The sequence below is a fragment of the Symsagittifera roscoffensis genome, chromosome 3 (genome assembly GCF_963678635.1).
Source record: "Symsagittifera roscoffensis chromosome 3, txSymRosc1.1, whole genome shotgun sequence".
Lineage (NCBI taxonomy): Eukaryota > Metazoa > Xenacoelomorpha > Acoela > Convolutidae > Symsagittifera > Symsagittifera roscoffensis.
This window is the reverse complement of record NC_087064.1, coordinates 31396061-31421050: the sequence shown is the minus strand read 5'-3', so window position 1 is coordinate 31421050 and position 24990 is coordinate 31396061. Positions and strand designations below refer to the sequence as shown.

The window sequence follows — 24990 nt, the reverse complement described above, 5'->3', positions numbered from 1 at the left end:
ATCTTGCTGAGTATACTAATCCCTCTAGCTCGTCGGCAGTTTATGACTACGAACCTCAGCAACAGTACTATGGCTCAAGTTTGGACAGACCTAATGATATCTATAATGAGGATGATTCGGTTGGACTTCTGAAAATTAAAACAAAGCAGTCCTAAAAATGTCTGTAAAATATCGCGGCTTTCATTTCATCACAATAGTTTATTGTTTTAATTGACATGATTATTTTCTTTTCTGATTTAATTCAACCATTGTTTTCGAGAAGAAAAAAAATTATATGAGTTTCAACAGCAATCAAAGGTTTGTCTAATACATACTCATAATTGATATTGATATCCAGCTTTGGTTGTGGAGTTTTTTTCTTCAAAAATATCGGGATGGAAACAGTTGAATTTTGACTTTATTTGCAATAATTTAAGCAATATCAAAACTCACACCAACAAATTTGATACATAAACACACTAACAATTTGAATCAAGGTAACATAGCTCAAAACTGTGTCATGGGTAAAGCACGTCACATCAGTATAACCTTAACATTAACATTACTGTATGCGCTCGCATTGATTCTCACAGCGTTTAATTATCATATATAAAGTGGATGAATTCAGAATGTTATTTGAGATTGGACACTCGATTGTTGCGCCTGTTGACCACCCCTGCCGCCGCCACCTTTTCGTCCGTTTGCCGGAAGCTCGTCGTTGAAAGCAGTTGCAAAAGGAGGAGGCGCGGGACCGTGGCCATTTTGACTACTTCCTTTTCGCTTTCCTTTGAATTCTTGGTCGTAACCATCTGCAGTGCCTCCAAGGTCTTGCAGGGTTCCCCACGGTACCGGCTTGTTCTTCTCCGCCAACATTGCTTCGCGATGTTGATTTATGACTGGCTTCGACTCGGGATTCTGGTCGTAGAAGTCACGTTGTCGGTTCATCGAATCTTCATATGTCATTTGGGATTTCTGATCCAGGTACTGCTTGCGAGTTGAGTTGTTGCCACCGGATCCGGAGTGAGACAAACCATTGGTGTGGGGTGCATTTGGGTCGGTCGTTCCCCATGGTACTGACATATTGCCATTACCTATCGAGCAAACGATTTCCTTATGAGAAAAATCTAAATGCGTTCGCTTGTCGAAGCTCAAAAATTGTTGTTCAACGAACTATAAATCTTATAACCGTGTGAGTTAGGACCGAGTTGGTTAACTCATAGAGTAATTTCGGATAGGGTACACCGTCTGCTCGTCACGCTATCTTATTTTCGGCCGGATAGATTCGTGCAACTTCTTAGTCTAATACCGATCCTAATCTTACTCTTATACTATCTAGTCTCAGGTTGTTTAACTAGTCTCTGCTAGGCTCAATAGATCTAGGGTATACTGGTTTATTGCGGCTGCTGAAGCGCTCGGGAGAGTCCAACTAATTTCTAAGTTAAATTCAAATCTCTCTGGTGCTGAAATTACAAGTAACTTCAGCACTTATAAATAAGTGGGTTGTTAGTTAGATGGATCATGATTGGTTAATATTAAATACTTTACATTGGTAAAATATCTAAATTATCCAATCATAAAATGTAGTTTAGATCAGGTTCCACCCATCCGGGTTTTACAGAGTTTTTTAGAATAGTTTTTCTGCAATTCGAAGGATGGATGATGGACGTTGGTGTTTGGCGAACATCTTATTTCTTCTGTTTCCTTTTTATTAAAGAAGTTCCAGGAAGCTGGAGTTAGAGACATAAGACGTTGTGTCTTCTAGTGACAACGACTAAGTCTTCGCAACAAACTCAAATCTGATTTCAGAATGGTTTGCTATGTCAGGTTTTTCTGTTCTGCGTGGAGAACTTCTTTTGTGTCTGATCTAGTTTGGGAATGGCGTGGAGATTGTGCGTGGAGGGGATGCCTGGTTACTCGGATCTGTACGTATACTTGAACATCGAGGTGGTCATTGTTCTAGTTCAATGAAGTCCTTTTCTGCGAAGTCAAGTCGTACTCTAAATCCTTTGAGTTGTGATTGTGAGTGGCATATCGATTGTGGTTGGTCATTCTCTCTCGAGTGTAGTGGGGTCGTTTTGTCTTTAGATGTTCGTCCTTGGTGTTGTATTCTGATCTATGTATTGCATAATGTAATTTACATTTTATAAAACATTTATTAGTTTAATATTTTTTAATTATGATTTTAGTTAGTTGTTTTCACAAAAGCTTTTTGTTTTAGTTCGGTTATTTTGAAGAGTTACTCACACTTGAGTAGCTCTTATTAAAAATAGAGGTGTGGTCACAAAGCGTGGATGTAGCACGGTGGGTTAGGCCGGCTATAGAGCATGCTCAGGACGTCCTTCCTGGTGGGTTAGGCCAGGAGTGGGAGTATGATTTCATGCGGTTTTTGTGAGGGGTCCTGTTATGTGACAACGTTTTATGTTGGGTTTGTTGTGGTTTTTCTTATGTCTTGTTGGTTATGTCCTTTTTCCAAAAAGCAAATTGTTCGTGGTATGGGTTTGTCTTTCGACTTTTTTGTGTTTTATTATTTCTTTCTTAGACTTTATAATAGTCTTCAAAAGAATAAATTATCCAGTTTTAAACTGGGTTAATCCGGTTTGGGTACCGTTGGTTTCCTTTTCTTAGTCATGCTGTTATTCTATGATTTTTGGTATTTAGTAAGCTGCGTTGGTTAGTTTTGTTTAGTATATGATTCCTTTCCAACCGGGTTAAAGGAAAGTTTGAAACATGTTATTATATGTTAGAGTTGTTGATTGTGAAAACTTGAAACTGAAATTCATTATTTTAAACAATTCTTCGTGGGCGAGCTGTGCGAGTGTGGATAGAATTTCTGTGCGAATGAATGAAAATATCAAAAGGTTAGTACTGCATTTGCATTTTATTAATTTACTGCATAGAATTTGGAAATTTACTGCTAGTTATGGGGGAATTTTAAGTTACAAATTTTCATCATAATTAGATTTACTGCTTGTGGGGAAAATTTTAGAAATGAATTTATTGCATTGGTATTAAAATTATAAATTTATAAGTGTAAGAGATTAATAGAATTTTTGAAATCTGTTTGATGAAATTTGCGATTTTTATTTGTCTTTTGTGGTTTTTGTAGGTGATTGTCGGATGAAGGCTAAAAATCTAAAGAAAACATGAATAAAGTATGGTGAGTTTTTTTAATATTTTAATTAGTTAGTAATATTCATTTAATTCATACTTACCTGTTAGTCGTCGGGGAAAAAACCGTGGGGGAAGATGTCGTGAATTAGTTCTGAAGTTGTTAGTAGTTTAGCTAAGATGCGGATGATATTTTTAGTCTGAAGCAGTGGCCAAAGCAATTGAAGTGCCTTAATAGTGGTTAGTTCTTCAGTGCCAACTGCAAACTCATAAGGTGTGTTTTGGATTAGATTATATAATTTGTGATTGAATTTAGTGTTGTGGATGAATTCTAAAATTGGGATTTCTATAGGTTGTACAAACTCGTGCGGGATAAGGAAGGGTCGGGATTCTTCGGCGTTGAAGGTCTTGGTGATGGGACAGAAGATGTACATTTGGGTTATGGGGTCATAATTACGAAGAATACCATGAAGGTTAGTATCTTTAATGCAATATGTGAAATTTAGGAAAAATGGTGAAGTGTATTTGGAATTAATGAATTGAAAACGATGGTGTGGTTGTCTAGAGGGTGTGTGTAGGTCAAAGTGATTTTGGATGAAGCGATAATAACTATATGTGTGGGTTTGTTTAGTGCGCAACATAATATCGTGTGAGCAGTGTAAATCTCTTTCGTGTGGTGCAAGGAAATGAAAGGTTAGTGAAAATATTTGGAAGCGTTCTTTAAAACTTTCGTATGCTTGTGTGTCTGTTAGTGCTTCTGAAATAATGTGATCAAACTTTCGGTCGAAGATGTTTAGTGTAAATATATATGGTGTCTTGATGAAAAATTTCTCGGTAATTTGTGGATTAGCGAAGCGATCGTCGTCTAAGAATTGATCTTGGTTAGCTCTGATGATGTTGTGATCATAGTATTCGAGTGTATATTCGTTAGCTCTAGGTGCAGTGTGTGTTTTTAGTGATTTTTTATATCCAACGTAAGTAAATTGTCTAGCGGTTAGTGGTGTAGTGAGTCGATATAGCATGTCCGTATTTCGCTCTATATCGATGTGAGTGTTAGATAAAGGTAAACAAAGAGGGTTAGTAAAATGATAATATGAGGTCCAAGAGAGAGTGGGCATTAAAACGTATTCATCTACAAAGTTGCGTGTTTCGTTAGTGTCGTGGGGGGTGTTTAAGGTGTATTGTGGAAATGAGGGTAAGGTGATGGCTAAAAATTCTTTTGTGTTAGTATGCTTGGGATGGTTGATGTATTCACGGGCTGTTCCTGGTTTTGCTGGGAAAGGATGGTTGGGGAACTTTCTTTTAAAAGTGCGGTAAGCTCTATTAGTGTTGAGTGAAGATTCAGTTGATGTGGATGATGGTGCTAATGATTCAGTATAATTTGAAGAGGGTGTAGGGGTAGGGGGGTTGGATGAATTTATTGTGGAGGAGATTTGGTTTATGGTTGGGGTATTAAGGTGGTAGGGTTGTTGTTGAAGGGTAATAAAATTATCTAGCTCTGGGGAGATTCGGGGGGTGTCTGGAGAAGGAGATGATTGGTCAGAATGGTATGAGGAGTAGGTTGGAGTAACTTGGGAAGCATAAGAGGGTGTGGGAGTGATGGGGTCAGGGTTATTGGATAATATGGGTTGAAAAGGGGGTTGAGAAAAATTAGAAGAGTTATGAAAATTATTGGATGGGGATGGTTCTGAGTCGGCAAATTCATCGGGGGTTTCAATATTCGGGTTATTGAGTTGTGAGATGGAATATAAAACTGAGGTGTGTGAATTAGTGTCGGAATTCATGCCTGATGTTACATTACTAGATGGAAAATCGGGTGGCGGAAAAGCAAAAAGTGGTATTATTGGGATTGGAGAGGTAAGATTGGTTGGGTGGGAATTTGATCGGTGTAGTGATCCAAGTTGGCGGCTCATCGTGGGCTAAAAAAATGATTATTTTGAGACTGAAAAGCGGTGGTATGGGGTTGTTCAATAATTTGTTCATAAGTATTATCATCTTGTGACTGGTGTGTCATTATATGTTGAACGGGACTTTGTGATGTGGTGAGTCGAAAATTTGGATTATGTGTGATGGCTAAATTTCGAAAATTTCGTGGGACTAGGGATAGTGGATGGTTATTTGGTAGGGGTGGTAATTGTGGTGCCGTTGGCGTTATGTCTACATTGTTATGTTCTTCGTCGTATGTATTTTGTCGTGTTGCTATTTTTGTGTTATATTCTTTTATTTGTGCGTCTAAAAGAATTTTGTTTATAGATGTAGAAAAGATTCCAAAAAATCCTGCAAAGAGTATGCGTGCTACACTTGCTTGTCGATTGACTTGTGTGTGTATAGCACATGTGTTGTAGATTCCTTTTAAAAGTGAGAAAAGAAATCCAATAAAGTTAAACATTGCGTATAAAATAGTCAATTTTTCTAAGATGTAGTAGGGCCATCCTAGAAAATCGAGGATCTCATTTTTGAGTGTAACAAAGCTAAAAATGTTAATTGGTGATATATCTTGGGGACGGTATTTTTCACCGTTTAGATATATATAATCTTTAATGTCTTTAAAATATCCGCTATAGTCTTGCGTGTAGATATCGGCAAATCCTGCGGTTTCTGCAAGTTTGCGTAAATTTTGGTCTATTGATTGTCTTTGTATAGTGTCCATTTGTGTTAATAATTCTTGGAATTGTTGTGTTCTAATGTGATGTTGAATATCTGATTTTGAATAGATTCCTATTGATTGTAAGTCTATATTTGGGTTTCGAGCAATAGCGCGAATGCTTTCTGGTGAAAATTTTTTGAGTGATTGCATTAATGTGGGATATGGAGTGAGAAGATAATATTTATTTTCATCAGGGTTTAGTTGTACTACATTGTGGCTGTTTTCTGATCCACATGGGACTGCGGTATCCCAGAAATAGGTTCTTCGTGAAAGTGTATCCACGAAATGTACTTTATTCTTATAAAAGATAGGGATTCTTTTATAACATCGTTTATCTTCAAAAACGTATAGTGGTGATACTTTTTTAGTACAAGTATAAAACCATAAGATGTTTCCTTCATAGTCTAAAAAATTTGATCTATTTCCAGATAATAAGTATCCTGCATAGGGTATTTTTAATACTGCTAGTGCAAGTGATTGTAATATTTGTGTTCGTTCTAATTCGCATAGTTGGTGTAGTGTTTCTAATTCGGAGAGTGACATTTCTTGAAAAATTCGGCTAATTGTATAATCTAGTTTCATATCTAAATGAATATCATAGTGGATATTACCGAAATATGTAGTATTCATTAGTGATAATTCTTGTAAGCGTGTGCTTCTGGTGTCATGGGGTTTTAGATGTCCACCAGGTTGTCCGTTGCTTTTTTCAAAATTAACTGGTATATAGGATGTTCCTTCGTTTGGAGGATGACCTGTGGCATATGGGTCGATTTTTACTTTTCCAGTGGTCATGTCGAATCCTTTTTCGTATTCAACTAATATTTCAGAGTATTGTGTTCTGTGAAGTGGATTCCTGTATTTACATGCAAGTTCTGTTTCTTGATATATTTGAAAACGTGTCAATTTATTTTCTATATTGTGTATGTTTCTAAAATTAGAACTTAGTTTTCGTGATGGATGGACTTGTTCATATGGAATTGATTGTATAAAATATTTTTCGTGAAATTTTATCATACGGGCGTGTATTTTTGCTACTTGAAATGTTGTACATGTATCTTCGGGGAACCAAACAATTGTTGCTTGTGTTCTCGTTGTAGGATCGCAATAACCTTGATCATTTTTACAAGGTAATCGGATTCCTTGATAGATCATTGTATTATCTGATAAATCTCGTGTTAGTTGTATTTTTTCGAGTTGTATTTTCCAATCAAAAAACATTATTTCTTGGTATCCTTTATTTTTTGTGTCTGCTTTGCAGTTTGATGGGTCATTTATACCAATGTGTGGTATCCAATGTTTATCGTGTAGGTCATAGGTTAATCGTCCGTGTGCGCCGTTATACGGGTATTTTTCGTCTAGTTTTATATGTCCTTGGTGTCTTTCAAGTTGTGATTGATGTACAGAGTCTGAAAAAACTTGAAAATTAACTAACTTTCTTGCGGAGTTTTTATTTTGTGTGATGTTTAGTCTAAGTAATTCATTTTTACAATCGTCGGGATTGAGATGTAAAAGACGTTCTATATTACTTTGATAGAATGATTCATGGTCAAGTCGGTTTTTGTTTCCGTTCGAGACTTGTGAACAATGTACTTTCTTTTCGGAAAATGTTGCTGTGAATTTATAACCTGTAACTGTTGTTGCTCGGGCTTTTGAATAGAGTGTTGCTATTACATCTGTGGTTTCTATAGCTTGTGGTTCTGTTTCACATTGTGATACTTGATTTATTGCATATTTATGTAGTGTTTTTTGTTCATTTTCTTCACAATCGTAATGTGTTACAAATAAATCTTGTGGTCCTGTACGAGGGGAAGGGTTTATGCTTTGATTTGAGATTACTAGAAAAAGGAGTTGGAGAAAAATTAATAATTTTAGAATATACATGTGTATGATAATCCTGAGTATGGATTATAAAATGTAATGTAGCCAATTGTGTTTTTGGTATATCTGTCGTATTTGTATATTACTTCAGTAGTTATAAACGGTGGTGGTAGTGATTGAGCTGTTATGTTAGGTGGATTTAATGGGTAGGGATGTTGGGTAATATTATTTAACTTAACTGTGATTTCAAACTTTAATTGTAAACTGTTTTGTTGGAGTATTTGAATATTGTGATCACGGATATCGTTGTGAATATCTTGGCGATATTGTAATCTATTAAGTGCCCAGTTATGAAGGCGGTTACTTTCTTGATGTTGTCCAAATAATGGTGGAGGTGCTGTAAATGTATTCCAATCTAGTCTTAAAGGAATATTTATTGATGATTGTTCTCGATATCTGGCGTCGAGATTATTTGGAAAATTTAAGTTAAAAGGTGGTGGTGAAATCTGGCTTATTGATGGTGTTGATGGTAGTGATAATGTTTCTGGTAGTGATGAGGATGTTGTTGTATCCGTAGAAGTATCTATTGGATTATTGACTAAATTTATTTCACCTTGTGTAAATGAATGTGTTGTCCAATATGGTAGTCGTGATGCTTGGTTTGGGGGGTTAAAAGGATTTTCACGTATTTGTTCAGATGTTGGTGTTGAACCTAAGTAATCTGATGGTAGGCTTGAGGTGCTACGTTGTGAAAGAAGCGTAGGGGTTTCTGGTAATATACCAATGGGGTTTTCTGGAGTGTTTTGTGATGGGGATTGAGGTATATCAAAATGAACTCGTGGAGTTTGAAAATTTCTGTTTCGTCGAGGATGTATAATTTGTCTATTTATTTCGACTGTATTTTGGTTTTGACTAGGATTTCTTATTCTACTTAGTTCTTGTGGTAGTGTTGGGTATAGGTTATATGTTGGTTCGCTTAGAGGTGCTTGTCGTTGAACTGGTTCTAGTGGTTCTGATAAACGAGCATGTCGTTCTTCAAAAGTGTATGGATTGTCTTGAAAAGAAATTCGTGTAGATGTTTGAGGATTTTGAGTAGTTGAAGGTGGTGTTTGGTTATCTTGGGATGATGTCGGTGAAGACTGACTTTGTGACTGTTGGGTAGCAATTTTTGATAGTTTTTTGAATTATTACTTTAGTGAGAAATTTTGTGTTTATTATAATATTCTTCCAAAAAAAGAATTAGAAGGATTGTTGCTAGGGCAAATGTGAGGATTGCTTTCTTTATACATTTACATATTGTCAAAATGAGGGATAAGAATGCTATGAAAATTACAAACAATAAAAAAATATCGGTTCTACTGAAAATTGTTCGTATCATTTAGACAAGTTATATGACTCGTACCTGTGGATGTAATCAAGGGTTTTGGAAAGTTGGAGGAATAGTTCGAGTATAGTGTAGAAAATTTAAAAAATGTTACAAAAAATGATTAGGATTATTAGAAAAGATTCAAGTATATCAAAAAGAAATATTATAAAGGTTTCAAGTATTGTAAAAAAATGTTTAAGATTTATGAGTATTTGAGTAACTGATTGAGAGAAGAGCATTTAAGAAATGATCTCTTGGTCGAATATTTTTTGCTGTTTGAGGCGATTTTCTAGTGTGGTCGGATTATTTATTAGTTTTTTGACAAGTGGGTTGAGTTCTGTAAAAAATTGTTGGGGGCAATTTTCATGGTGACTGGGAGGTCGTCTTTTTCTTTATTTTTGTTTGTCAAATGATCCGGGGTATGGTGAGATTTTTATACTTTAGGCTAATTAAAATGTTCATTTTGTTACTTTAGGCTAAGTTAACAAATTTGCTTTGGGGGTATTCGTGGTCTGAGTTGGGGAAATATTGTTGATCTTTGGGTTATTAGATAAGGGAGGGGTACGGTATTATGGTGATATTTATTTTAGTTGTCAAGTTGGAGTGGTTTGCTTATTTTTGACCTGGAGGTCGTAAAGTTATAGTTATAGATGTGCCTGGAGTTCTATATGATTCGTCTAATTGGTCTTAGTTTGAGTTAGAGAAAGTGACGGATTGGATGAATCCTATTGGTCTATTTTGAACTAGAATTATTACGTACTTGTCAGCATGTTATTTTGAAAAATGTAAATGAAAAATGTTTCGAAGGTTTCAAGATAGTGAAGTATAATGTTAAAATTACTTTTGAAATTCCACTTTCTTTAAAATTTTAGATTGGGGGATGAATATTTTATAGTTTTTACGTGGTTGATTTCGGAGTCTTGTTGTTTTTCTATTTTCTGATTTGTCGATTTGTTCTTGGGGTATTATTTGTTCGGTCATTTTTCTATTTTTTCTTTGTTTTGGTGATTCTTTATGGTTTTGTGTATTGATTTTGGTGGCGATTGGTTTTGTGTTTTGATTTTCGGTGGGGTTATCATTTTGTTCTGTGTTTTTCAGATGTGGTTCATTTTGAATGATTTTTAATCCTGTGAAAGAATATAATTGAGTTAATTCGCGGAGTGCGTATTCTTTTGGGTAATAAGGTAATAGGTTGTTTCGATGTTGAACAATTTCTTTTTTGTTTGAGTCGGTAATTTTATATGTGACATCAGTGGGTTTTGCAATTATTTGGTATGGTCCTTTTCGAAGGGGTTGTAATTTTTTAGAAATTCCTTTTTGAGTATTAAAATTAGGTATTAAAACAAATGTTCCAATTTTTAAATCGGAGGCTGGTGTAAAGCGTGAATTTATTTGTTCATTAATGTTTTGTCTTTGTAATAACTTTTTTGTTATTTTTTGATAAATTTCATTGTGTTTTTTATCTCTATTTAGAATCCATTCGGTGTGTGTACCGGAGGCTAGTTTAAGAATTTGTGGGTGATGAAAATGATCTTCATCGTGTGTATGTAAAGGTAGGTTATAACAAATTGAGTCTTTATTTGGTTGACAATAACCTTGTGCGTTTTTATGAGAATTTGCTGTAAACATTATTGGTTTGCGTGGCTTTTGGTTAAAAACCATTTCGTATGGTGACATTCCTAAAGTTGTCGTAATTTGTGAATTATACGCTAAGGGAAATAATTTTACATCTGCTGACCATTCGGTATATTTTGTATCATTTCCGTTGATGATACATCTAAGATATTCTTGTAATGAACGGTTCATACCTTCGACTAAGCCGTTTGTCCAAGGTGCATGAGATGTACGTGGTTTGTGTTTAATGCTATATAAATGACATAGTGTGATAATTTCATTATTTATGAATTCTGTACCGTTGTCTGTAACTAAAATTTCTGGTAGTCCGAATTTTGCTATCCAGTGTTCATAGAGTGTTGTGTAAGCGTAATAAGCGTTACAATGTGGTACTGGGTTAAGTGCTACATAATGTGTAAATGCGTCAACAATTACCATAATGTAGGAGTTTCCTTCGGATGAGGGTGAAATTGGTCCTTTGGTATCAAATGAGATACGATGATTAAAGTACAAACTTTGTCCTTTAAAATCTTGTTTCTGTGCTATTTGTTTTTGATTTGGGTAAGGTTTATTTAGTTGACATACTATACAATCATTGCATAGTACTTTTATCCAAATTGGTGCATTTGGGAAGTAAAAATTTTGTATAAAATTTGAATATGTTTTTTCTGATCCAGAGTGTCCTTTAATATTTTGTGTATGTGAAATATTAAAAGCTATAAGAATCATACTTAAAGGGAGACATGGAACTGTAGATTCATTCAGGTTATACTCTAAAAGGTCTGTATTTTCGTTAATTGTTGTGTTGTTAAATTTGCGAAAGTATCGGAGGAGTGTTTTGTTTCCTAGAATGGTTGAATCTGCCTTGACAGGTTTAGTTTTATATTTGTGCCATGATTTAAGTTGTCTAATTATCGGGTCAAGATTTTGATATTGTTTCAGTGTTGAAATTGTAATCGTTTCTGTTGGAGGGAGAAAAATGTTTTCAATTTCGAATTTAGATAAGGGTATTGTATCAAGTGGGTCGTGAAGGTCAAAAACTTGATTTATTGTGTATTTTGAATCATTTGTTTGTGGTCCTGATAAATTTATTTTATCAGTTAAATCTTCTTTTTCAATTAGTGGAAAATGGTCTTTCTTAGGCGGGTGTTGTTTTGTTCGTTTTTGTTGGGTGTTATTTTTTATCCATTGAGAATATGGGATTGGTTTGAAAGTTGATGTTCCAAGTAGATCAACTTCATAATGATTATTTTGACAATCTAAATAAAGTGGGAAATGTTGTAAATTATTTATTTGTGATTGTTCAATATCAGTTTTTACTGCATATTTGCATTCCAATCGGGGTGATGTTTCGTTTTCTGCAAGGTAGAATTTTATGTTTTTGGGTATTTCAACTGTTGTTTTTCGTGTAAGTAATTCAGGTGGTGTATTTCGACTTAAGGTGTCTGGTAATGCAAGATTTTTTCCTGCAGTCCAAACTATATGTAAGTTTGGAAATTTCATTAGAATTAGTTGAAATCTGTAAACTCGGTGGTTTGGGTTAGATTTTTGTGTAAAGAGAAAGATGATTGGTTTATGGTCTGTGAATAGAACTGTTGGATGTTTTGATCCAAGTATCAGAAATTCATATTCTGTCAGTGTATATATTATGGCTGTACATTCTCTCATTAGAGTTGAGAGTCGTAGCTCTGCTTGAGTGAATAATCGAGAATTTGCTGATATGAGGTTCATTTTATTTGTACCATTATGTGATTGTAATAGTGCTGCACCGATGCCAAAGTTCGAAGCATCGCACATTGCATAAAATGGTTGATTTGAATCTGGAATAGTGTTTGAAATTTGTTCAGTTAAAAGTTTCTTTATTTCTTCAAATCGTGTTTGATGTTCTGTGTTCCATTCAAAATTATTTTGTTGTCTAAGGATGTTATAAAATGGTCGTAGATATAATTGCATTTTATAAACATATTTACTTAAAAAGTTTAACATTCCAAGAAATTCTTGGATTTTCTTTTTATTTGTTGGTGGTTGAAGTTTTTGAATAGCGTCAATGCGTGATTTCAATGGAGTGATTGTTTTTCTTTCTATATTATGTCCTAAGAATTTAACTCTTGTCAAAAAGAAGTGTGATTTATCGGGGGCGGCCTTCAGATTTTCGTTCTGAAGTATTTGGTGATATTTTTCTAAAACATTGAACATCTCGTCTTTTGTTTGTGATTGCATAAAAACATCGTCTAAATAGGTGATTGCGTTTTTCTTGAGTATTAGTGGTCTAAAAATTTTGCTCATAAAAGCTGAAAATGCTGCTGGTCCTATGGATATTCCATAGAATAAGCGGTTGAATTCATATTGTTGGTTTCCGATAACAAATTGTGTTAAACGTCGTGATTGTTCATCTAGTGGCATTTGATTGTATGCACTATTCATATCGGCGGTTGTAAAGTATTTGCCGTTTATTTTTGTTAAAATAACTTGTATTGGTTCAATGGGCCAATGACATTTTGATTCATCTATAAGTGAATTGAGGTATCTAGCATCGAGAACGATTTTTAATGATTCTCCTTTAGCTAGAATGATAACGGGGTTGATAAATGTGTTGCCTTTTGGTTGTTCTTCTTTGTTTACTGGTGATATAATGTTGTATTGTTCTAAAATGTCGAGTAATCTGTTTACTTTATCATGTAGGTGAATTGGTACTTTACTTGCTCTCTGTTTTTTGAAAACTGCGTCTGGTTTTAACGGGAGATGTAGTGATGAACTGATTTTGCCAACATCAAATTTTGATGTTGCATAGACTGATGAATATTTAATTAGCTGTTTGGCTAACTTTTCGAATTCGTCTTGTGTTATTTGTGAATGTTGGAAATTAAACATTGTTAAAAATTTTTGTTGGTCCTCTGTGTAGTTACTTATGTTGAATGTAGGTTTGAAATATGGAGTTTTTGTGAAATAATCCGTATTTCTGTTTTCGTTACTTATTATATTATTTATAGATAATTCTTCATTAAGAATTGTAGATTGGCAAATATCTAGTAATTGGAGTATATTATTTACGCGATAGGCTTTTTCGTGTATTGGTGATATTGTAGCGTTGGTTTCACAATATCCTAAAAGTCCTAAAGGTAATGTTACTTGGTAAGGTGTGTTGTTATAGACATGTAAGGAAATGATATCTGAATTCGAATTTTTCAAATATTTTATGGATGAGATTGTGATTTTGAAAAATTTGTGAATAGGTTTGAATTCAAATTCTGACATATAAAATTTTTGTTTGTTTTGTTCTTTATCATATTGGTGAACTTGTTTGATTGAAAAATTATAGATATTTCCTGATAGTGGTTTTAGGTGTTTTCTTTGTTGGTTAAATATCGGGTAGAATTTTGAAAAGAATGGTGGTTGTTTATTTAATCTTTGAAAAAATGTTAAGGATGTTTCTTTTGTTTTTGTATATTTATCTTTGATTAATATTTTACTATTTAGTATGTTAATTGTTGGTATATACTTCGAAATAAATGGTATTCCAATGATATTATATTTAATGTCAGTGATATGGAATATTTGTTTAAATGGCTTATTTAAAATTTTGCTTTGCTCCATTGTTCTGGTGGGGAGGAGAAATAATTGGATTTTTCCGTAGTTTATCAATGTTGATCCTTGTGCTGTTGCTAACTTACTGGAGGTTTCAAGAGGTGTTAGTTTTGGGTGTAAAGTTTTTATTTCATTCCATGTGGGGATGTTTATTATGTTTGATTCTGCTCCTGAATCAATTAAAAAATCTATTTCAAGGTCTGGTGGTTGAAATTCTTTATTTTTTGGGCTTTCTAAGAGAAATGGTATTGTCCAAATTTTTTCTTTGGGTTGTTCTTTTTGTATATTTTGATAAATGTGGTTTGTATTCAAGCATTTTGTTTTGGTATTTTTATTGGTTTGATTTGTAGTGTTAATCTCATTTGTTTCTTGCGTCGTTGGTGTGGAATTTATGGGTGTAGTGTAATAATTTTGAAGAAATTCTGATTGATTTTCATATATGTGTGATGAAAAAGGTTGTTCATATATGACAGATTCATAGTCATTTTCGACTTTTATCATATTGATAGAAAGAGTGTTTTCAGTATCACTTTCTGAATCTGATGATGTACAGTTTATTTGATTGAGTTGTAACGTATCAGTTACTGTGTCATCAATACCTGGAGGGTCTGATGTTGTTTCTGGATTAGATTGTACTTGATTGATTTGTCTTTGATGTTTAGGTGTACTACTTCTGTGGCGATTATTAGAATTATTATAGTTATTATTATTTCGGTGTGGTGATTGGGAATAATTTCTATAACGATTATTATAACTTGGGTGTCGATTTTGTGAATTATTTCGCGATCTGTTTTGGTAATTATTGTTTGGTCTGTTATAGTTCGATCTATTATATGAGTTATTCCTTGATTGATTGTTCGGGTAATTCTGGTTTCGGTTGTTTGAATAACTTCTATTTCGATTATAGGAGTAGTTTCTATTCCTATTGTATGATGAATTTCGTGATTGGTTGTTTGGATAGTAGTTATTTCTTGATTGGGAATTAGATCTAGAAACAAATCGTTGTGTATTTGAATTTGATCTGGAGTAGTTATTTCTACTGTTTGGTCTATTGTAGTGATTTTGTGATGAATTTTGTGTATTTCTTCGTTCTGGTGATCTTCCTCTATAACTTGAGTTATATGGTGATTGATTTCTTGTATAATTTGTATTGTTCGGGAGTGGTTTTCCTGAACTGTTGTTGCTGTAGACTGTTTTGTTCGGTAGATTTTGATCTTTTTTCATGTATTGATAGAATGATTTATTTGGTTCTTTATATTTTTGAGGTTTATTTTGATTGTCTTGCTGTTTTTGTCATCATTCGGAAATACTATGTCCGTATCGTCGGCAATAATTACACCATTTTTTGAAAGATGGTTTGCCTTTGAAGTTTGGGTTCTTTTCATAAATATTGAGTATTTCAGTGATTTTTTCAACGAGGTCTGTCTCTGATTCCTGTATATTATTAATATTAGTGGGAGTCGTTTCAATTCTGTTAACGTATTGTAGTTTCAGATTTTCCGTTTCTTCTAGTTTCATCGTGATTTCTGCTTGTTCTAGTTTGTCTACTAGTTTTCGAAAATCTAAATCGGGTTCTCGAATTGAAGAAGGATGGGATGCTCTCTTTTTTATTGCTATTTTCCTTAATTGTGGTGTTAAGGTCATCATTAAGATTTCTGTCATCTTTGTGTTTTTATAGTCATGTGTATTTAATGAATATGCTTTTCGAACTAGTGTTTCGATTCGTACTGCTATTTGCTTGATGGTTTCGTTTGGTAATCTGCGAATTTCATTACATAAAACTCTTTGTTGTTGTTTGTTTCTTTCGGAGTCAAACATTTTTGAAAATTCCTGTGTAAACCTTTTCCAGTTTGATTTTATTTCTAGAGGTAGTACTGAAAACCATTTTTGGGCTGCGCCATCTAAGGTTGTTTGTATTAACGCTGTGCGTCGATGTATCCAGTTTTGATGTAGTGGCGTATTAATTGGTTCAGGTCCAATATTTAAAATCAGGTTTGCTGTTACTGCATTTAAATAATCTTCTACAGAGTATTCAGGGTCTGTTCCTGTGAAAACCATTAAAGGTTTGTTTGATGTTATTGATGATCCACCCATAAGGTATGGATTCATTGTCATTTGTAATGATTCTGCTGCATTTGGCATTTGAGAAAAATTCGAAAGTTGGTTTCTTGTTATTTCATGTTGTTGGAGATAATATGGGAGTGGTATTTCATTTTGCATTTGTGATGCTTGATACGAGTGTGCAGTCATTGGATTTTGTTGTTGAATTGGTTGAAAAGATTGTGTATTAATTAGGTTTTGTTGTTGAATTGGTTGTTGATGTTGTGCATCTATTGGTTGTGGAGAAAAATTTCTATGATTTGTACGTGTTCTCTGTATTCCTTGTCTACGATATTCTTGAGTATTTGGTGCAAATATATCTGGTTGTAAGAAATCATCATCTGAGGATAAATAATCCATTTGATAAGATGTCTGTTTTTTATTTTTATTTTGTTGAAAAAATGGGTAATTTTCACTGTGATCCTGTGGAGGATTTGTTTGGAAATTTATTGAATTAGGTTGGGTCATTGGGTTATCCCAATTTCGAAATCTTGTATATTGGTTAAAATTTCTTTGTGGTTGGTTATATGTTTTTGATGGATGTGTATAATTATAATTATGGTCTGTAAAGTTGTTTCTAGTGAATGTTTTGCGTGTTTTTGATGGTATTGTCATGGGTCTGTATGTTTGGTAATCCATATGTGAATATTTAGGAGCAACCGAAGGTTTAACGGTTGATTGTAAGGTTACCTGTGTTTGTGAAGGATTTGTATTTCTTGGTGTTGTTAAATTTGGGCGTATTGGTGAAATACTTTGCTGTGTAGTTGTTGTGTGTACAATTTCTTCATTTATGAAGTGTGATGGTGTCTGGATATCTTGTTGAGTAAGATTCCTAGTTCCATTGAGGTTTTCATTGTGTATAACTGTAGAGTTTAAACTATTATTTTGTGTATCGGGCAAAAATGTATTATAGTTTAATGGTGTTGCATCAATGGTTAATGGTATTACTTTTACATAATCTCTTATGTAAGATATCGTACTTATTGCTTGACTTGAGATTGATTGTGGGAAGCTTATAAATGCGGGATGAGACCATTCGGGGTCCCAAACATAATCTGATTGTTCTGTGATAGCGGTATCATCGTTCGAATTTTGGGGTCTAAAATTTTTTCTTGCTTGTGCAATTAAATCAATATTGTGTGTGAAATAATCTATTATGAACCATGCCAAAATTTTTTGTAGATCGTGTTTTGTATGTTGTGAAACGTCGTCTTTCGTGAAATTTTCTTTAATGATGTTTAAATAACTAGAGAGTAGTGTGATTTCATGTCGTACTTTCAAATGTTTAGATGTTTCTGTCGGTGAGACATTTGTTATTGGGATTTCGTTTTCTAATATCGAAATATAACTATATATTATTGCGAAAACTTCATTGGTGAATATGGAGTTTGCTCTTTGTGAGTTTTGATATTGGATGCTTTTTATATATTCTGAAAAAACTTTTGAAAATTCTAAATCAAGATCGTCTGTTTGAATTGTATATTTTCTATTATTATGGTTTGGTGAGGTGAATTCTATGGAGTAGATTCCATACTGTTGCGTTATGTTGCATATATCTTTTAAGTAGTGGTCTATGATTTGTCTTTTGATTTTTACATCTGGGAACTCTGTTTTACATGGACTGATTCCGGGTTCAAATAAATTTAATAGTAAATTTTTGCAAAATATATGCTGTCCTCTATCAGTGGTTGCATCTACGATAAAGGGGAAAATATCATCATCATCTGGACTTTCTTCACCTGGGGTGTGCGTTGAGCTCATTTTTTCGTTCGATGACTGTTAATATGTAATTGTCAATGTGTCTAATTGGTTGATTCCAATTGTATAAATGTACTGGTTTGTGTTTATACTGCTTTTTTATTCTTCTTTTTCCTCTTTTTGATGAATTTGAAGTTGTTTCTGAGTCAGAGAAATATAATTGATCGTGAAGTGGGCAATTTTTATCTATTGATTCTTTTAGTTTGTAAAGTTCGTCTAAACTGTTGGTTTCTGATTCTGAAAATGCGTTTCGATTTTTTGAAAATCTTTTTCGTGTTATTTGTCTTTGTTTCGTTATTATTTTTCTTTTTAGTGTTTGTCGTTTTGTTCGAATGTATCCAACTGTTTGTGTATGAGGTGTGATTACAAGGTCGTATTTTTTGTTATCTATTTCACAATTGTGTAAAACGATTGTTTGTTTATTTCCTAGGTTTTTAAATGACATAAGGTTTAGGATGACGGATGCAAAAGGTTGTTAAATGATTTCTATTTTCCTAAACTGTTAGTTCTTACGATTTTTTGGTTAGCTTAACCTGGGTCTATTTGTTCAGGGTTGGAGAGAAAAGTATATCGATTCCGAAGAATGATTTTTTACTTTCTCGTGGCTAGTATAAGTTAAGTTGTTAACTTACTTAATCTTACTTAGGGGTAGTGATTGTGTTCAAGGGTTGGAGAATAGTAAATCGATCCACAAGGTTCAGGTATAATTAGAACGCGAGTAGTTCGTTAGATACTATTTTAAACTTACTAAGTCTAAGATTTATCCTGGGTCTGGTAAGAGGGGGGGTCAAGTGAAGGATGAATAACCGAAGTTCTTCACTGTTTATCCTAATTTGAATGATTAGTTTTGTTTAAAAATTTCTATTAGTCTTGGGTCTTTAGAAAGGGTTGGGTAGTGAATCGACGTTTGAGGTCGTTAGACACTAATTAAGTGGGTGGGGGAGAACAAAGTTGTTCTGTTTGATCCAAGGATAAGCCTTGATGATCAAATTTGAAATTTAATTAAGTAGAAAATGATTTAAGATCCAAGGATAAGCCTTGATGATCTGGTTTTAAAATTAAGTGAATTTAAGTTTTAATAAAATTTTAAATGTGTGTAAAGGAAAGATTTAGTGTTTTGATGATATTAGTGGGTTTATGATTGCTGTTATGTTTTAGGTGATGGAGCTGGAACAACAGGATGATTTATGATTACTAACCATTTATTGTCATGCTACTAATTTTTATTTTTTATTTTTCAATAAATATTTTTCAAACATGTTTTGTATATTACTGCAGAGTTTTAGGAAAACGATCTTAGATCTTTTTATCAATCGTTATTGTATATTAATAATTTTGTTTAGCGCCTGAAATGATTTTGAAGATTAACTTCAAGGTTTATGTTTGCAAATGAAAATCTAAATTCATTGCCAGTAGTATTCTAAATATAAAAGTTTGTGTTGGCTTTTGCCGAACTATCATATAACTATATGGCAAGTTTCTACTTTGTCGTATGTCGTCTCTGGTTCGAGGTCTTCTTCCAATTCCGGGTAGTTCTGTTATGGTTCGGAATATTGGCTCTGATCTATTGAGTCGTAGAGACATTTCGATTAAATTATTGTCGTATAACATTTTGTAAATGTTTTTGTCTAATTTCTAGTCTATTTTGGTTAATTCTAAGCTATTAAGGTCTTGTTCGAGACTTATGGTCGCACCAGATGAGTTAGGACCGAGTTGGTTAACTCATAGAGTAATTTCGGATAGGGTACACCGTCTGCTCGTCACGCTATCTTATTTTCGGCCGGATAGATTCGTGCAACTTCTTAGTCTAATACCGATCCTAATCTTACTCTTATACTATCTAGTCTCAGGTTGTTTAACTAGTCTCTGCTAGGCTCAATAGATCTAGGGTATACTGGTTTATTGCGGCTGCTGAAGCGCTCGGGAGAGTCCAACTAATTTCTAAGTTAAATTCAAATCTCTCTGGTGCTGAAATTACAAGTAACTTCAGCACTTACAAATAAGTGGGTTGTTAGTTAGATGGATCATGATTGGTTAATATTAAATACTTTACATTGGTAAAATATCTAAATTATCCAATCATAAAATGTAGTTTAGATCAGGTTCCACGTGTTATAAATACCCCCTGAAGATTAATATATATTGGCGCCAAAGGCATGTTCAGGAAAACTAAGGGTCGTTCGACCAGAAATGATAGTCTTTAAAATAGAACCAAAGTGAGCCCTTTAGGACGGCCAGGGGTCGAATTCCTTATGGGAGCCCCTCACCCCTAAATCCGCCACCTAAAGCGTCGCAAAAAGGACAATATAGCGAGGAAAACATTGCTATACGATTTACCGTTATAATGTCTGTCTGGTTCTTGGTGTGAGGGAGCTTCGAAATCGCCCTGAGTTCCCCAGGGTGCTGGTTTATTCTTCTCCGCCAGCATGGCCTCCCGGTGGTGATTGGTGACTGGCTTGCACTCCGGATTCTGGTCATAAAACTCTTTCTGTCTGTTCATTGATGCCGTCAGAGATACCTGTAGCATGCATGTCAATATTAGTACGGATGCTGGATGGCTTCCAAGAAGTTATACTCTGAGGGCTGTCTTCTCAGAAAATTGACAATGAATGCTGCTTGATGTTTACAACGAAACCATTTAATCACGGACTGCAAGAATCATGTTTTGCAGGTGTAATGACAAGCAACTCTGGTATGAGTTTTTGCGAATAAACAAAATTATCGGATTTTTTCAAGTTCGCATCACCCGGAGAGAACCCGCAGAATCTATAAGTGAGATAAAGAAAAAAAAATATAACATACTGCACGTGAACACTCGGATGAAAACAAGTTCGGTCTAATTACTTGAGAGTTTTGATCACGAGACTGTTTCCGGGAATTGTGGTTTGCACCGGCGCCCAGCATGGCCAACTCATCGCCAACTGCTGTGTGTTTGACATCTGCAGATGTTCCCCATGGCACGGAAGAAGGACCTGGTTTCATAATAGAAATCTATGTCGATTAGATTGCACTCTTGTTTGTCATAGGGTTAATAAGATTTAAAATGAAATGTAAACAATTCGCAAAAAGGAAAAGCTACAGTTTAAAATGTTCAGAACATAAAAATTTAGATCTTTTAAATATTCAAAATCGTTCGAAAAATTTTTTGAATAATTTCTTTGTTTGGCCTTTGAGTGGCCTTGCAATTGTTTTCTTAAACTAATTGGAACGCGAAATGAACTCGACCAACGCAGAATTCCGACTTCAATATATGCACTAGTTCGACTTCAGCCAGCGAAATCAAAGTTAGAAACTCAGTCGAAACTCTCGTGTTCATTTAAATCAGATGGTCGGGATTAAATGATTGGGACTTTTGTCAATTTAATGGCCGGAGCAAACTTATATATAGCAATCTAAGTGAAAAATCATGATCAAAACAAAGAACTACAGGTTTTTCAATGGGCTTCTAATTGGCACACATGCCAAAATGTCGGTTTTCTTAACACTTAAATATTCAATATACAAATTTGGTAACTAATTATCATCTACTTTTGAACCAAATTTGGCTTGCAAACTTATAAACCAATTTCTAAGCTATTTTCTGTTAGTTTGTAGCATCGTCGTAAGATTAGTGGTGAGAGTACATAATAATTTTTTTTGCGTGATCTTATATCCAAAACAGGACATTATGACTTAGTTTGAGGACTTACCTGAGGCAACAGGTGGCTCAGTTCCTGATCTGGGCTCTGCTGCCTCGTAGTTGATAGAGAAGAAGTCATTCTCGTTGGCCTGCTGGGGTTTGATTGCTCTGAAAATCAACTAGACTTAACTGAAGTTACTAAATTAGCGTTGAAACCGTTCAAAAAGTGTAGTGACTTATAAATAAAAATTGTTATTATTAAATTTTTACAATTTACGTTATTACAATTCTTTATTTTTAAAATTTTTGTTTGAACTTTACTTCTCAAAACTTTTTGATGTCGGGTAGGCGCTAACAAAAGCTGTAGAAAATACAACGAGCTTTGTTTACGTGTAAAAATTGCAGACTGAACTCAGGAAACACAGGTAGAAGGTTCGCGTCTGGCTTCGATTTGTTGTTTTTACGTTGTGCATCTCTTCAACAACTATTTGTTGTTTAATTTGCCTGAATTTAAATCCAATTCTGAACGCCTATTAGCAGACTGGACACTTTTCCACAAAAAACTAGAAATAAACTTGCAAAAAGGATAGCCGGTTACTGTGTAAGTAGCACAGAATGTTCCGACAGTCTTAGAAAAATGCAAAAACGTTTTCTCAATTTGGTGTCGTTTTTCTCTGCATGTTATGATAGAAAAACCTGAGCAAAAAAAAAGAAATTAGGCATATTTGAGAGTCATAATAAAATAGATTTTGGGGAAAAATGACTAGAAAAAACTTCAAAAACTTCAAAAACTTATAGTTTTTTGCGGATTTTTTTTTGAATTTTCGAGTTTTTGATTCCCAAAGTTGCGCTAAAAAGTTGCACCGAAGTTGCGTTTAGTAAATTTTACGGCTTAAATTAAGCTTAAATAAGCTATTTCATTTACTACTTCCTTGCTAATTAGCTCGAAATTAGACAAAAAAAATTAAAATTTCAAACCGGTTTTTCTCGACACTGTGATTTTTTTTTGAATTTTTTTAAGGTCATTCAAATCACGACTGAAAGGGCTTTAATCACTAGACCCTGTCCGTTGATTATTTGTGGTAGCTGAATTTGCGTGGAAAACAAAAAATAAACTAAAACACACCCGAATACAAAAACTCTCCCCATTTTTAATGGTCGGAACAATGAGTAATTATTTCCATCAGATATTTCAAAAGTTTTCAATTATACAAAAATTCGCCATGCAACCAACTTAGTTTTAAATTTTCTTTACTCGGCCGCGTTTTTAAGTAAGTTGTGAAAAACTTTAAGCTGTTTGTGCGTGAACAATTGGGAGATAGTTAGAGATGTATGTGAGGTGTGAGAAAAAAAACCCAAGGACTAAGTTTTTGTTTGTGCAATCACGACACGAATATGAAAACATTGCCTAAAAATCACAAAAGTACCTTGTAAATTAAAATACGCCCTAAACCTTTAATAACATTGCCAACAGGCAGTTTGAAAAAATCAAAGAACGTAAGTTAAAAGAAAAAACACTCATTCGTTTTTTAAAAAATCTCAATTTTCAAATTTCGAAGAAAAAAAAGATGCCATTAAAGTCCTTTGAAATTTTAGTACAGTTTATTATTGGCATTTTTGATTAAAAAACCCAAATCGAGAAAATTGGATCAAAAAGTAAAACTTTTATTTCGCTGTGAAATCTGAAAATTAAACTCCACCTTCGAAATAAGTTGATCACGTTTTTCGTGACTTTTACATTTTTGCTGTTCGATAGTGAAGTTTGCCTTTTTTGTTTCTTTTCCAGTTCCCACCCCCTTTCAATTTCAATTTTGAAAAGCTTTATTAATGTTGTCATAATGAAATGAAATTTGGCACGGTGAGCAAATCGTCAACTTGAACAGATTTGTTTTTCATACATAACAGCGTAACATCACGCATTTAGCCGTAATAACACGTAAAACAAACATAAAATTCGGTATTTTGAAGAGGGGAAACTGGAAAAGAGCCCTTTTTTGAACAAAAAAAAATGAACTAAATTGAAAAAGAACTTGAAAGTTAACTCGCGAAAAGATGAAATTGTGCCTGAACCTATTTTAGGATTTTTCTTGAAAAAAAACACAGAAAGTCATCGCGGCCTATTTAAAAATCTAATTACGGTCCTTGACTCGTCAAAAGTTTTCAGAGCATTTTGATTTGATGAGATCGTTTTTCGGCTCTTCCTCGCTTCAAATAAAAAAGATTTTTTTTTCTTGATTATTGTGACTGCAGATAAATAAGTTAATTTAGAGTTTGAAAAAGATTCCAATCTCAGTATTTGAGATAAATGGCAGCTTCATTATTTGAGATGATTAGCTATTTCAGTTTTTTAGATGAAGCATTATTTCAGTATTTGAGATCAACAGTGTTTTTTCAGTATTTTGTATGTTGAGGAGGGTTACAAATTAATGAAAATTGAAACTGAATCAAGATTGAAAGAATATGTAACCCCATTTTTTGTACGGTGAACAAGTTTCTTCATACACCTTAGCAAAAAAATGGAAAATGAATGGGATTATTCACAACTCGGTTCCGTATTTTGCTAACCTTTTTCCTGTTCCCCGATTCAAGCCAGAATCCTGGTAGAAGTTCTTCTGGCACCTGCTGTCAGTCATTTCCAAATAATATTTGTCGTCGTTTAGAGTCCCAGCTGCTCAGCTAAAACACAAGTTAAATTGTTACGTCAAATTTCAGTCACATTTCCTTTTCAGTTTTTTGAAACGAAAGTATAACTATTGCAATTTTTTTATTTCTTTTTTTTTTTTGGCAATAGTCAATGTCCTCATTCTCATCAGAGTCAAGGGGTTTGTGAAAATTAAAGGAAAGTCTTGAGCCACTTTAAATATATAATTTTCAATGATTCAGTGCACTTTTTTTCAAACATACTTAAACTATTACTCACCTTGAAATAAGATATCTGCAAAATGGCTTCTTCTATGATTACTACAGCAGGAGCGTATCACTCTTAATGTGCACCGTTGTTTGACGGTTGTAATTTTTACAGTCTAAATGCAGATTCTAATACACGTCGAATTGAGCTGGTAAGCTTAATGGATCTTTTCTCAATGGTTCGATTTTTTCATGCAAATATATGGTACACAATTTAAATGGTTTTGTACAACAATGTTTACAATTCAGATATGTGCATTTAAGAACCAATTTAAAAAAGCACGTGCTTTTTTTACTAAGTTCACACAAGATGCACAGGATCATTTTATTGGCTGGTTGTGACGTCTGAAAAAAGATGAATAATAGATTTATTGTTGGACAGTTTAATAACAAAACATATAGTACAACTTTTATGATAAAAAAAATTGCAAGATCTCCCCCCCGCTTGCGAAATATTACAAATATTTTTTTTCCACATGTTCCGATTCT

General features: G+C 33.9%; 1 protein-coding gene across 1 annotated transcript; it reads right to left on the bottom strand.

Annotated features, from left to right (window-relative positions):
* Window positions 1-369: 369 nt before the first annotated feature.
* LOC134842187 (uncharacterized) lies at window positions 370-24778 on the bottom strand. Its single transcript, XM_063858407.1, has 6 exons — window positions 24515-24778; window positions 24160-24270; window positions 21665-21762; window positions 20820-20947; window positions 20313-20493; window positions 370-1070 (listed from the first exon to the last, which is right to left on the bottom strand). The coding sequence occupies exons 2-6, from the start codon at window positions 24225-24227 to the stop codon at window positions 604-606; spliced, it is 942 nt and encodes a 313-aa protein (XP_063714477.1). The 5' UTR covers window positions 24228-24270; window positions 24515-24778; the 3' UTR covers window positions 370-603.
* Window positions 24779-24990: the final 212 nt, after the last annotated feature.